Source organism: Chiloscyllium punctatum, chromosome 39 (assembly GCF_047496795.1).
Source record: "Chiloscyllium punctatum isolate Juve2018m chromosome 39, sChiPun1.3, whole genome shotgun sequence".
In the NCBI taxonomy this organism is placed as follows: Eukaryota; Metazoa; Chordata; class Chondrichthyes; order Orectolobiformes; family Hemiscylliidae; genus Chiloscyllium; species Chiloscyllium punctatum.
The window spans coordinates 35,769,675-35,784,822 of NC_092777.1; the positions used below are offsets into that span (position 1 = coordinate 35,769,675).

The 15,148-nt window shown below is 41.6% G+C and overlaps 1 protein-coding gene across 5 annotated transcripts in view; it reads left to right on the plus strand.

Moving 5' to 3' along the window:
* The window catches only part of LOC140463954 (septin-9-like), a 299,673-nt gene that overhangs the window by 239,234 nt on the left and 45,291 nt on the right, over positions 1–15,148 (plus strand). For all 5 annotated transcript variants that reach the window (XM_072558447.1, XM_072558449.1, XM_072558450.1 and 2 more), the window contains 3 exons: positions 4,397–4,522; positions 11,635–11,716; positions 12,555–12,692. In XM_072558447.1, the coding sequence (XP_072414548.1) occupies positions 4,397–4,522; positions 11,635–11,716; positions 12,555–12,692 (346 nt within the window). The remainder of the gene's footprint in view (positions 1–4,396; positions 4,523–11,634; positions 11,717–12,554; positions 12,693–15,148) is intronic.

The window sequence follows — 15,148 nt, forward strand, 5'->3', positions numbered from 1 at the left end:
CCTTCTCCCTTGTGAGCTCCATCACAAGGTCTTCCAATAAGCCATCCTGGAAGCATTCCATGAATTCCTTTTCTTTGGATCCACTGGCAACATTATTCACCTAGCCCATTTGCATGTTGAAGTCCGCCATGAGCACTGTGACCTTGTCTTTCTGACATGCCCTGTCTATTTCCTGGTACTAGTTGTGTCCCTGGTCCTGACCGCTGCTGGGGGGTCTGCACATAACTCATTTTTTTTGCCTTTGTGGTTCCTCAACTCCACCCACACAGATTCCACATCATCTGACCCTATGTCACTCAGTGTCATAGATTTAATTTCATTCTTAACTATCAAGGCAACCCCGTCCCCTCTGCCCACCTGCCTGTCCAGAATTAGAATAAAAGTATCTTTGCAAATTCTTAAATTGCTGTCATTTTCACTGTGTCCATGCCCAATGGTCTTCAGAACGTGAGGCCTTGCAACCTCCGTGCACTGGTCTCCGGTCCGGACTTTCCTCCAGGGCTCGCCTCTGAGGACTCCTCTCCAAACCCGACCGAGGCTCAGACTGCCTCCTGCTTCGGGCTCTGGCCTGCGACTCGTCCCCGGGACTATCCTTCCAGGCCAACCTGGGCTCAGACTGCCTGCACACTCTGGACCCCAGCCTGGACACATCTCCCAGGCCAGAAATACCATCAACTGCTTTTACTTAAACCAAAAAAAATGACCAGTCAATTCAAACTTAGCTTGCAAGTGCTAGACAAATTGGGATTCCATTTCAAGTCAGCAAGCATAGTTTGTAAGGCATTAAAAACCGTCACAAAGGAGGTGAAATCATAGACCCAAATGTTTCCAGCCTCCCGAGGGAAAAGAAATGATCTAAATTTCTGTTTAGAGATGGAACCAGAAGTTAAGGGATACAGGTCCATCCAGAAGTTAGTAAACTTTTCATGATATGACCTCTGGGGTTTTGAACATGGTTCACAACTAATGATGAACTTTCTTTTTGAAGTGCAGTCAACGCCAAAATGTGGTAATTAACTGTGCACACTGGCAGCAGTGAAATAGGTGACCAATTATTTGTTTATAGTGATACAAGAGGTTAATTGTTGTATAAATACTGAGGAATGGTTTTCTAAATAGTGTCAAAGAATTTCCTGCCTCTATCTGAGAAAATATCACTTCTTAAGTGACACCCTGATAATGTAATATTACCTGAAGTAGAATATCAATGTTGGGAATTTGCTCTGGTCTCCAGAAATATAACCTTGCTAGCAAAATAGAACTCAGCACCTTTTTCTTGTGGATAGTCTGTTGTCAGACACAGTAATACCTAATCCCCCCCCCTCTATTTACTCAGTCATTTAATGCTCTGAGGCTAGTTAATCAGTTAACTTCCACAATACTCATGGTAGTGACTGATAGTACTTCAACTAAACGAAGACCAGTAGTTCATTATTATTTATTTGAAATAACCAACTAGATCTGAGAAATGGGAATATGTGAACCGATCAGTCTTCTGGAGTAATTTGTGGATAAAATATTTTTTTCACAACTAAATGGGATGGAGGGATTGTCTAATGAGCAGAGGTTGAAATTCTATTCACTGCAGTTTAGAAGAATGTGAAGTAATCTCATTGAAATATGTAGGATTCTTACAGGGCTTGACAGTGTAAATGCTGAGAGGATGTTCCCTCATGGAGAGTTTAGGACAAGAGGACATAACCTCAGAGGAAAGAGGTGCCAGTTTAAGACAGATGAGGAGGAAATTCTTCTCTTGAAGGTTGCTTCTCTTTGGATCTCCTTGCCACTGAGAGCTGTGGGGACAGAGTCCTGTGTATCCATAAGGCTGAGATGGATTTGTGCTCAGTAGGGAACCAGGGGGCAAAGACAAAAAAAAAAGCCAGCTGGAAGAATGTCAGATCAGCCATGATTCTATTGAATGGTGGGGCAGGCTGGAGGAGCTAAACGGCCAATTCCTCTTCTACTACTTAGTCGTATAGTAAACTGTATATAATCAGTGGAAGCAATGCAATTCATAGTTTGACCTTTTTATTCTGTCAATTATGATTTTTAATTGTTTTAGCTTGGCTGGTAGATATTTCCACCAATCTGCTATTACATACCTCTGGGGTGGGTGTGAAATGAACCCAGACTTTCTAGTCCAGAGGTAGGGACTACGGCTGTACCACAAGTGCCATTTGCATTGGCTGGCATGTTAGCGAAATAGAAAAATTGATATTATTAAATATGGTTAATATTTATTGTCTTGTTTTGCAGTTGAATTATTAGTTTGCCATTAAGAAATGCATATAATTGTTTGAAGTTCTTTCATATGAATGAAGTTGACTAAGTTATAGAAATGTAAAACACAGAAAACGACCCTTCGGTCCAACTTGTCCATCCCAACCAATCTTGTCCCACCTGCCAGCACCTGGCCCATATCCCTCCAAACCCTTCCTATTCATATACCCATCCAAATGCCTCTTAACTGTTGCAATTATACTAGCCTCGTCCATTTGCTCTGGCAGCTTGTTCCATACACGTACCATCCTCAGCGTGAAAAAGTTGCCCCTTCGGTGTCTCATATCTTTCCCCTCTCACCCTAAACCTATGCCCTCTAGTTCTGGACTCTCCGACCCCAAGGAAAAGACTTTATTTATTTATCCTACCTATGGCCCTCATGATTTTATAAACTTCTATAAAGTTACCCCTCAGCCTCCAATGCCCGAGGGAAACAGCCTCAGTCTATTCAACTCTCCCTGTAGCTCAAATCCTCCAACCCTTGCAACATCCTTGTAAATCTTTGCTGAACCCTTTCAAGTTTACAAACATCCTTCCAAGAGGAAGAAGACTAGAACTGCGAGCAATATTCCAACAGTGGCCTAACCAATGTCCTGTACAGCCGCAACATGACCTCCCAACTTCTGTACTCAATACTCTGACCAAATTAAAAAACACACCAACCACCACCTTCACTATCCTATCTACCTGCGACTCTATTTTCAAGGAGATTTGAACCTGCACTCCAAGGTTTCTTTGTTCAGCAACACTCCCGAGGACCTTGCCATTAAGTCCTGCAAAGATTTGCTTCCCAAAATGCAGCACTTCGCATTTATCTAATTTAAACTCCATCTGCCACTTCTCAGTCCATTGGCCTATCTGATCAAGATCACGTAAGCTGAGGAAACCTCTTCGATGTCCACTACACCACTTCCAATGTTCATGTCATCTGCAAACTTAATAACTGTACCTGTTATGCTTGCATCCAAATCATTTATATAAATGACAAAAATTAGTGTATCCAGCACCAATCCTTGAGGCACTCCACTGGTCACAGGCCTCCAGTCTGAAAAATAACCATCCACCACCATTCTCTTGTCTTCTACCTTTTGAGCCAGTTCTGTATCCAAATGGCTAGTTCTCCCTGTATTTTGAGAGATCTAACCTTGCTCACCAGTCTCCCATGGGGAGCCTTGTCACACGCCTTACTGAAGTCCATATAGATCACATTTACTCTGTCCTCATCAATCCTCTTTGTTACTTCAAAAAATTCGATCAAGTTTGAGAGACATGATTTGCCATGCTTAAAGCCATGCTAATCCCGAATCAGTCCTTGCCTTTCCAAATATATGTAAATCCTGTCCCTCAGGATTCCCACCACCGATGTCAGGCTCACCAGTCTATAATTCCCTGGCTTGTCCTAACCACCTTTCTTAAATGATGGCACCATATTAGCCAACCTCCAGTCTTTCTGCACCTCACCTATGACTATCAATGATACAAATATCCCAGCAAAGGGCCAAGCAATCAATTCCCTAACTTCCCACAGAGTTCTCGGGCACACCTGACCAGGTCCTGGGAATTTATCCACCTTTAACCCATTTCAAGACATCCAGCACTTCCTCCTCTGTAATATGGTCATTTTTCAAGATGTCACCATGTATTTCCCTACACCCTATATCTTCCACGTCCTTTTTCACAGTAAACACTGATGTGAAATACTCATTTAGTATCTCCCCCCATTTACGGCTCCACACAAAGGCCATCTTGCTAATCTTTGAGGAGCCCTGTCCTCCCCATCGTTACCCTTTTGTCCTTAATACCTTTGTAAAAACACTTTGGGGACATCAGTTAAGGAGAATCCATATTCAGCTTTCAGGCCCTCATCCCTTTGTTTAACGATGTCGATGGTACCTACGTATTCCAAGACCACTGGCTGTTTACCCTCCAGCTCAAGAATGTCCTGCAGCTGCTCCATGATATTGCAGATCCTTTATCTTTCCACAGTTGTTTTACTTCTGCAGAAGATTGAGTTAAAGGCTAAAGTTGAGCCAAGAACCATCATTGTCATGTTTATTAGGGATTTTGCTTACCAGTGTAGGTTTGTGATGACTCAAAGTATTTTTTACACCCACAGGTCAGAGTGGTTTGGGGAAATCCACGCTGATAAACACTTTATTCAAATCCAAAGTTAGTCGTAAATCTGTTGAAGGAACTGATGAACGAATTCCCCAAACAGTTGAAATGAAATCTATCAGCCATGGTGAGTCCATCAATGAAAATGGTTTGTAAATATATTTATGTAATTGCACTGTTGCAGTGTCTAACTCAAGATTTCTGATACAAAACAGAAATTGCAGGAAAAGCTCAGAGGTCTGGCAGCAGAAATCAGAGTTAATGTTCTAGGACCAGTGACCCCTTCTTCCACACAGCAATTTCTGTTTCTGTTCCTGATTTCAAGCATCCGTAGTTGTTTCAATTTTTATTAGTTTCTGATGACTGGTAGTCTGCCGCACTGTGCTGTCTCTTTTGGCATTTTAGCATAATACCAAAAGGAATTGGGAAAGAAATATTTCTCAGTAACTGTTGCATATTAAGTTTTTTTTTCACCACTGTTTAAACTGGAGAGCTAATACATAGAGACAAACAAATGTGAACAGTGATGCTAGTGCAATTCTTGTGCATTCACATGGCCACATCTGCCTGTTCACACAATCCATCCTAAATCAATGTGTCTTTAATTGCATTAAAATAATCCCATAAAAGTTTTGCACACTATATTAATAATAAAGCAAATTATATTATAATACTCTAATGTAAGGCTGATCCTGTATGTAATATTTGTACTTTATGGATCCTGTCTTTGATTGAGACCACAGTATTAATCTGCCCCATTTCCAGTTTAAATGTGATTGTTGGTTTTGGACCCGATATATATCTGAAGTGTCTACTGCGTGGGAAAAATGTAATTGTTTATTAGCTTGAAGTTCTTGACCAAAATGTAGTTTGAATTGCCAAGATAATTTGTCAAGCAATAAATGAAAAACAGCAAAGAATCCCTCAATAGAGTGATGCTGTTGCCCATCCAGTATTTCTGCTTACATCAGAAACATTTCCATGCACAGGCAAGCATTCAAGATTGATAAACCCCTTAAGCCTGGCTCCCAGCCAGGTCATGGAGCTCCCCCAACCCTCCATCTTAAGAAACTGTGCTTCATTGTAGTGTGTGAACAGACCTTGAAAACGTCAATGTTATGAAACCAACTGCCACTTTGAAGCTGGGAGCACAACATTTAGTTCGAGAGATTGAACTATAAGCATCAAGTGCACAGCCAACCAACAACTGTGCATTTATGTAACACCATTGGTGTAGTAAAATGTTCCAAAGTGGTTCAAAGGAATTTTCTGCAACAAGCCACACATTGGAGCAGGTGACCAAAGCTGTGGCCAAACAGTTAGATTTAAAAGGAACATTCTAAATGATATGGAGATAGAGGGGTTTAGGAAATAATTCCAGAGGTTAGGCAAGCACGGTCATCAATGATAGAGCAATTAAAATTGTGAATGATCAAGAGTTCAGAATTAGATGGATGCAGTCATCTTTGGTGGACTTTAGAGCTAAAACAGTTTAGAGGGAAAAGACCGGACAAGGCCATGATGGGATTTGAAGATGAGGATGATGGAGGCATTGCTCAACTGGGAACCCTTCCTGATGAAGGGCTTTTGCCTGAAACGTTGATTTTCCTGCTCCTCTGATGCTGCCTGACCTGCTGTGCTTTTCCAGCACCACACTCCCAACTCTAATCTCCAGCATGTGCAGGGCTCACTTTTGCCTAGGAACCAGTTTAGCAAAATGGACTGTTCCTGTCTCCATAGAGATGATAACTTTAAAAAGAAGTTTGAATCCTCCATGACTGACTCAGGATTATCATATAAAATTTCATGTTTTACAGTTTATACTATAAAACCATGTCAATTAAAAATTAATTAATGATTTAATATATTATTTGCCTATTGAAGTCCTTATTGGTTTCTTAACACCACTGATCTCATGGTATATTTTGCATTCTGCCACACCTGCTCCAGAAAAGTAGACTTTTCAGAAACCCATCCAAAGTCATTCCAACATAGAACATAGAACATAGAACATAGAACATAGAATAATACAGCACAGAACAGGCCCTTCGGCCCACGATGTTGTGCCGAACTTCTAACCTAGATTAAGCACCCATCCATGTAGCTATCCAAATGCCGCTTAAAGGTCGCCAATGATTCTGACTCTACCACTCCCACAGGCAGCGCATTCCATGCCCCCCACCACTCTCTGGGTAAAGAACCCATCCCTGACATCTCCCCTATACCTTCCACCCTTCACCTTAAATTTATGTCCCCTTGTAACACTCTGTTGTACCCGGGGGAAAAGTTTCTGACTGTCTACTCTATCTATTCCTCTGATCATCTTATAAACCTCTATCAAGTCACCCCTCATCCTTCACCGTTCCAATAAGAAAAGGCCAAGAACACTCAAACTATCCTCGTACGACCTACTCTCCATTCCAGGCAACATCCTGGTAAATCTTCTCTGCACCCTCTCCAAAGCTTCCACATCTTTCCGAAAGTGAGGCGACCAGAACTGCACACAGTACTCCAACTGTGGCCTAACCAAAGTCCTGTACAGCTGCAACATCACTTCACGACTCTTGAATTCAATCCCTCTGCTAATGAACGATAATACTCCATAGGCCTTCTTACAAACTCTATCCACCTGAGTGGCAACCTTCAAAGATCTATGTACATAGACCCCAAGATCCCTCTGTTCCTCCACCTGATTAAGAACCCTACCATTAACCCTGTATTCCGCATTCTTATTTGTTCTTCCAAAATGGACAACCTCACACTTGGTAGGGTTGAACTCCATCTGCCACTCCTCAGCCCAGCTCTGCATCATATCTAAGTCCCTCTGCAGCCGACAACAGCCCTCCTCACTGTCCACAACTCCACCTATCTTCGTATCATCTGCAAATATACTGACCCACCCTTCGACTCCCTCATCCAAGTCATTAATAAAAATTACAAACAGCAGAGGACCCAGAACTGATCCCTGCGGAACTCCACTTGTAACTGGGCTCCAGGCTGAATATTTACCATCTACCACCACTCTCTGCCTTCGACCGGTTAGCCAGTTTTCTATCCAATTGGCCAAATTTCCCTCTATCCCATGCCTCCTGACTTTCCGCATAAGCCTACCATGGGGAACCTTATCAAATGCCTTACTAAAATCCATGTACACTACATCCACTGCTCTACCCTCATCCACATGCTTGGTCACCTCCTCGAAGAATTCAATAAGACTTGTAAGGCAAGACCTACCCTTCACAAATCCGTGCTGGCTGTCCCTAATCAAGCAGTGTCTTTCCAGATACTCGTAAATCCTATCCCTCAGTACCCTTTCCATTACTTTGCCTACCACAGAAGTAAGACTAACTGGCCTGTAATTCCCGGGGTTATCCCTATTCCCTTTTTTGAACAGGGGCACAACATTCGCTACTCTCCAGTCCCCTGGTACCACCCCCGTTGCCAGTGAAGATGAGAAGATCATTGCCAACGCTACTGCAATTTCCTCTCTTGCTTCCCACATAATCCTAGGATATATCCCGTCAGGCCCGGGGGACTTGTCTATCCTCAAGTTGTTCAAAATGTCCAACACATCTTCCTTCCTAACAGGTATCTCGTCTAGCTTAACAGTCCGTTTCACACTCTCCTCTTCAACAATACGGTCCCTCTCGTTCGTAAATACTGAAGAGAAGTACTTGTTCAAGACCTCTCCTATCTCTTCCGACTCAATACACAGTCTCCCACTACTGTCCTTGATCGGACCTACTCTCGTTCTCGTCATTCTCAGATTTCTCACATACGCATAAAATGCCTTGGGGTTATCCTTGATCCTATCCGCCACGGATTTTTCATGCCCTCTCTTAGCTCTCCTAATCCCTTTCTTCAGGTCCCTTCTGGCTATCCTGTATCCCTCCACTGCTCTGTCTGAACCCTGTTTCCTCAACCTTATGTAAGCCTCCTTCTTCCTCTTTACTAAGTATCACATTCCAAGTATCACATGAGTTTGCTTTCAAGTTTTGCTGAGTTGTAATATCCAGTGGCTGTCAGAAGTCAATTTCCCTTTGTCTTCTGAGAATTCTTGAAATGACTGCCAGCAATAAGGTGCACCTCAGTAATTCTTTCTCCCAGTCTAGCCGGTGAAACCTTGCAGTGTCCTTACATTTCTCAGGTTTCATCTGTTCAGTCAGAGAATGGGCTGTCCTGTTCTTTACTCTTAGCCGCTGGCAAAAAAAAATCAGTTATTTTTACACATGGATACTTGACAACTGCTAGTGGATCCTAGTACACACTCTAGGACTGGCTGTGGTTTTGTGTGGGTTCTTATTCAGCAAATCTAAGCATCTTTAAGTCTCTTCAAACCCAAGTCAGTGGCTTACTTCTGAAACAAAAACAGGAACTGATGGAGAAACTAAGCACGCTGGCAGCATCTTTGGAGGGAAAGAGTTAACATCTCAGTCCCAGTTGTTCCTCTTCAGAGCAGTTCTAAAGAATGAGTAATTGTACTCAAAACGTTAATTGTTTTTCTCTCCACAGATGCTGCTCGTCCTGAATTTGTCTATCTTTTCCTCTTATTTCAGATTTTCAGCATCCACAGTATTTTGCATTTATTTATGTGCATCTGTTTTGTGTTTAGGTATTAAAACTGGCACTTGGATCTGAATAAGATTTGATTTGGTCCCTCAGTCCCATTGGCTGGCAGTGGGAGGTTCCATGCTCCATTTTACATGGTACTAAAGGAGGGAGTGTAAAACATAACCATCTTGTACCCTTTGGTATTAAAGAGAATGGGGGGTGGGTGTGGAGAGCGTTGCTAATATGAGCATGATTTGACGTAAATCAGGATATGGATAGCGGAGTTTTGTAAGATCTTAAATATACTGAAATGGAAGGCCACCGAGGAGTATGTTGGAACAGTCAAATCTAAAGAGAACATCTAAGAGTTTCAGAAGCAGCAGTGGAGTTGAGTGATGTGATTGAGGTCTTCCCAATACAGTGTGGCCTCCTCTACATTGGGAAGACAAAATGCAGACTTGGTGACTGCTTTGTAAAACACCTATCCTCTGTCTATAAAGATGACACCGGCTTTCATTTGCCTGCCACCAATTTCCCATGCGACCACTGGATTTTATCATGGGATTAAAAACAGGGAACTGTAGATGCTGGTGATCTGAAACAAAGACAAAGCACTGCAGAAACTCACCTGGTCTGGCAGCATTTGGAGAAAGAAGAACGGTTAATGTTTCAAGTCCAATACCCTTCATCAGAAATGAAGGTAGCTGGGAAAAGGATTTTTTTTTTGTGTGTGTGTGTTGGGAGGAGGTGGAGTGTATAGAGTGCATTGAGCTGGGGCCCAGGGAGAGTAAGGAAAAGGGATAGGCAAACAATTAAATTACTGAAAAGCTGAGAGAAAGAGAAAAATGCTGGGTAGTGTGCTAATGAGAAGTGTATATGATTTGAAATGGGTTTGCTGTACTGGGAACAAACCATACAAAACAGGACTGAAGGGAGTGATAGCAGGTTAACAAACCAGAAAGAGGGTGTTCACATTGTGAAAATTGTTTAACTCCATGAAGAGTCCTGAAGCCTGTAAGGTGCTTAGGTAGAAGATGAGGTTTTGTTCCTCCAGCTTTTGTTGAACTTCACTGGACCACTTAAACAGGCCTGAGACACAAATGGTGGCATGGCAAAATGGTGGCAGGCAAATCGAAGCCAGGGTCATTTTTATAGATTGAGGATATGCGTTTTATAAAGCAGTCACCAGTCTGCATTTTGTCTTCCCAATGTAGAGAAGGCCACATTGTGAGCTGAAAGTATAGTGGAGTGAGTGAAGAGCAGGAAAATCGCTGCTTCACTTGGAAGGTGTTCCTGAGGCCTTGAATAGTGAGGGAGGAGGTAGTAAACAGGCAGATATGAAACTTTCTGCAGTTGCATGGGAACATGCTGTAGGGGTGTGGGGAGATGTTAAGAATAGAGGAAGAATGGACCAAGGGAGAATGATCTCTGGGAAAAGGAGTCCGGGTGACTATGTCTAGTGGTGGCATCCCACTGGAAATAGCAGAAGTGACAGCTTATGATCATTTGGATGCAGATGCTAGTGGTATGGAAAGTGAGGGAAGAGGTGAGGCTAAAAATACAGGAGATAGGTTGGACAAGGCCAAGGGCCCTGTCAACCACAATGGTGGGGAAGCTTCCGTTTGAGGAAGAAAAGGACATTTCAGAGCTCCCCTTGTGGAAAGTGGCATCATCAGAACAGATGTGATGAAGACAGAGAAACTGGGAGAATAGGATGGTGTCCGTTTACAGGAAGTAGGATGCGAAGATGTATAGCCAAAGTAACTGTGGAAGTCAATGGTTTTGTGAAGGATAGAAGTGGCCAGCCTATCGTCAGAAATAGCAACAGATGTCGAGGAAGGGAGGAGTTGGTGACAGACAAGGTGAAGGTGAGATCAAAAAGGAAATTGAGGAAAAAAGTTAATAAATTTTCCCATTTATGAGAAGAGGGAGAAACAGCACTGATGTATCGGTGTACCAAAGAAAGTTGTGGGGAAGGACCCAAGTCTGACTGGAGCAAGGCATGTTCTACATAGCCTGCAATGAGACAGGCACAACTGGGGCTCATATGTTCCTACCTTTTTGATCTGAAGAAAATGAGAGGAGTTACAAGGAAGTTGCTCACTGTGAGGAGAGCTCAGCTGTGTGAGGGAGGGGAATGGAGGATGGGGACAGTTCTTGCCTTCTCTCAGGGGAGAAGCAGAGAGCGTTCAGATAACCTTGGTGGTGGATGGATGTGCAGCAGGATTGCAGGTTCCTGCTGAAGAGGTAACGGCTGCTGCATTCATGTGAGCTATAAACCTATAGCTTTAAGAGTTATTTCCATGCAGTGATCAGATGGACCCGTAACTAGAGGAATTCATTTTCTTAGTCAGATGTAATGTCTATGCAAAATCACACAACATTTTTCTCAAGATGAACGTGGCCATACCTGGCCCAGATTCTCGTATGTGCAGATCCAATTATTCCATTTAAAAGTGACATAGTTGAAGCTTTGAAGTAATTTTGTCAACTAATAATTGGGTTATTTGTTCAGGAAACAAAACAGCGGTATGGCTGAATACATATATGGAAAATACTGTTAATGCTTCAGTCTGGAACAGAATGTTTCCTTATTTTTTAAGAGAACATCCAGCCATTAGTTAATGGAATTGATTTATCTTTTTCTTGATGGACTTGATCTATCCAAAACCAATTAATTTATTGCAGATGTTGAGGAAAAGGGAGTCCGCATGAAACTGACAGTAATTGACACTCCAGGATTTGGTGATCAAATAAATAATGAGAATTGGTGAGTACCCATCAACTGCACATTAAAATGTGCCATCGCTGGTATGAGCATGGATCGCTATCCTGTTTCAAAGCAATGTTTAAAGTGCTTTGTTTACTTCAGGAAGATGTAATTTTGTTTGTGCACTTCATGAAAGTATGCTGAATGCAATCAGTAAGCAGCACATCAGTAAAGCCAAGGGCCATTATTGAGATGACCGATTTCAGTTCGGTGGTCTATTTTGAGATGAAGATCCTTCACCCCTCAGAATGAGCAAAGTCAGTCACACCAGTGTAATTGTCCTTTCTCTTGTCTGATATGTTAAATTACTCCTGTACTGCTTTTTTGTTTTGCAACAAATTCCAGTTCCTCTTTCTTATGTCCATCTAGATATATTAAATGCAACCTCCCAGTGAGAAACTTTGGCACTCAGCAAGCTCTTCATTAAGTCCCAACTGACTTTACATTGCAATCTTAAATAACTGGTTCAAACCCCATTAATTCTGCAAGTTGGTAAATGATAGGTTGGTCTGATTTTGGCTGGTCCAAATGTGATGTTTCTGATCAGAATTTTAACTTTCAACATGAAAGTAGTTGACTATCATATTAATGAAATGAAATTCTAGAAACATTCATAGTTGACAACTTGACTTTCCTCCTTTAATTGGAAAATAACATTACAGCTATAAAATAACCACATCAAAGACCATGACCCTTTGGAAGTTCAAGGCAAATCTGAACTTGGTTTTAGTTTAATTCTAAATCATCCAGTTTATCAGTTGTTTTGATAACTCTGCTGTAGTTATATTTCTGCTTGGTCAGTTTAATTATATTTTCTATTTCCAATTTTCCATTTTAGTTGGCAGCCAATCACAGAATTTATTAATGATCAGTACGAGACATATCTGAAAGAAGAACTGACTGTCAATAGGAAGAAACGGATCCAGGACACCAGAGTGCATTGCTGTATATACTTCATTGCACCAACTGGGCACTCGTATGTACCTCTTGGCTCCCAGCTTGTTTTGCTAATCATTGACCTAAGGAAATGCTGCCTCTGTCAAATTTATAGTGATTGCTGAAGTAAATTGCTTGCCCTTGTTCCACCTGGATGCTAATGAAGGTCTTGTAGATAATGAACATGTCCCTGATTGTCACAAAAGTGAATGCTACTGCTTCTCAGAATCTGACATTGAGAAGAAAATGCTGGAAATACTCAGCAGGTTTGGTAGCAACTGTGCAGCTTCCTTCTCCACAAGCATGCTAGCCAGACCGGAGAAGTTCCAGCTTCTGCTGTTTTGTCAATGGATGTGTCTGTTAAATACAAAGCATATTTTGCATGCGAGGTCGTACCTTGAATTGAGATGCATCCAGTCAGCCCAACAGTTGAAGGGTGCAGTCCCAGTTAGCAACTTTGAAGATTCCGCCTTGCAATTCATTCCTCAAATCCACTTTGTTTCAGAAAATAGTCCACCTAACACTATGCTGTGGGGCTATTTCTTAATTTCCTTGCGAGAAGTAGAACACTAAAATTAACCGGCTGCAGTGCGTGATAAGCAAGCTGTCAGTTAGCAGTGGGGGAGAAGTTCCTGGTTCCTGTCCATGTTAATGCAATAGAACTTTATTGATGTGAGTCAGTATTACCATAAGTCTCTCAGGATTCCCACTTTTGCTTGTATCTGTCTCCTGATCCTTCAGTCTGACTCTGACCATGCGATTTTTGTTCTCCAACTGGACTGTCCTCCTCCCTCGTCCTCTGGTTAGAGATTGTTCATGGGGCTAGCAATTAAACAAGGTCCTAACCTTCTTGAACAATGAATCCCCAAATTATATCTGAAGGAGTAATGCTATTTTATCACTGTCAATTGTGGGTGACACTCTAGCTTGTTTCATGGAAAAGTTGTTGGTTGAAGCCCTACTCCAGAGACAAGGGTACAACAATCTAGATGGCCAATCTAGTACAAAGGGATAACTGCATTTTTGGTGGTGTTGACTTTCTATTGTTAAAGTTTCCTTTTACTCTCTGTAGCTGGACATAAAACACCATATAAAATTTCAAAGAAAATTTTTCAAGATTATGGGTTCTCCCCAGTATCTAAGCCAATAAGCATCCTTTAATGAATGTCAAAAAGTGTGTTCATTCCAACATTGTTTGTGGGAGCTTTGTATGGACAAATTGATTTGTATGCTTCCTACAAGAATGTCTATTCTACAGTCAAATGTACAATCTTTGCAAATTATAAGGCAATTCTAAGTTTGTGAAATGCATTTCATTTTTATCTAACTTATTGGGTATGGAAGTGAACATGGAAGTTGAACTGTGTTTTTTTTAATTTTGTAATCTTGATTTTATTGATATCTTCTAACACATGACTACTCTGGAGATTTTAGTCAGCTTTGAACTAAATTTAACAAATCAACAATCAAAGTATAACAATGCATTGATGTGGAACTGGTGTTTTCATCTTGAAATGTACTGAAAGAATTCTGTGATCAATAGGTCAAGCAGACCAGTGATTGCCCCCTGCCTGAAATAGCTATCTGAAGTAGTTGCAAATTACTATATCTATGTATTGCTCCATTGCGTTCTTCAGTGTGAAATTCTTTGGTTTTCACTTTACCGTGCTCTAACAAGCAGAATTTAAACAGAATTTAATCTGACATATTTTAAATTCATGCACAATAATAGTGAATCATTGTCAAAAAAGAGAAGAGAAATAATGGCTGGTGCTGTGGACAATAAGGATCTGTCCATTAATGTGACATATTATATGGACATTACCACATTGCTGTTTGTAGGAATGTTAAGTTTAGGAGGAAATGAAATAGTATAGAAATTTTCTGCCACATTTCCTATTTTACACTGGTGAAGGGGCCTAACAGGGAAGGCAGATGAACTCAGGGCATGGTTAGGAACATGGGACTGGGATATTATAGCAATTACGGAAACATGGCTCAGGGATAGGCAGACTAGGAGCTGAATGTTCCAGTATAGAAATGCTACAGGAAGGATAGAAAGGCAAAAGAGGAGAGGGAGTGGCATTTTTGATAAGGGATAGCATTACAGCTGTGTTAAGGGAGGATATTCCTGGAAATACATCCAGGGAAGTTATTTGGGTGGAACTGAGAGATAAGAAAGGGATGATCACCTTACTGGGATTGTATTATAGATCCCCCAATAGTCAGAGGGAAATTGAGAAACAAACTTGTAAGGAGATCTCAGCTATCTATAAGAATAATAGGGTAGTTATGGTAGGGGATTTTAACTTTCCGAACATCGACTGGGACTGCCATAGCGTTAAAGGTTTAGATGGAGAGGAATTTGTTAAGTGTGTACAAGACAATTTTCTGATTCAGTATGTGGATGTACCTACTAGAGATGGTGCAAAACTTGACCTACTCTTGGGGAAATAAGGCAGGGCAGGTGACTGACGTGTCAGTGGAGGAGCACAT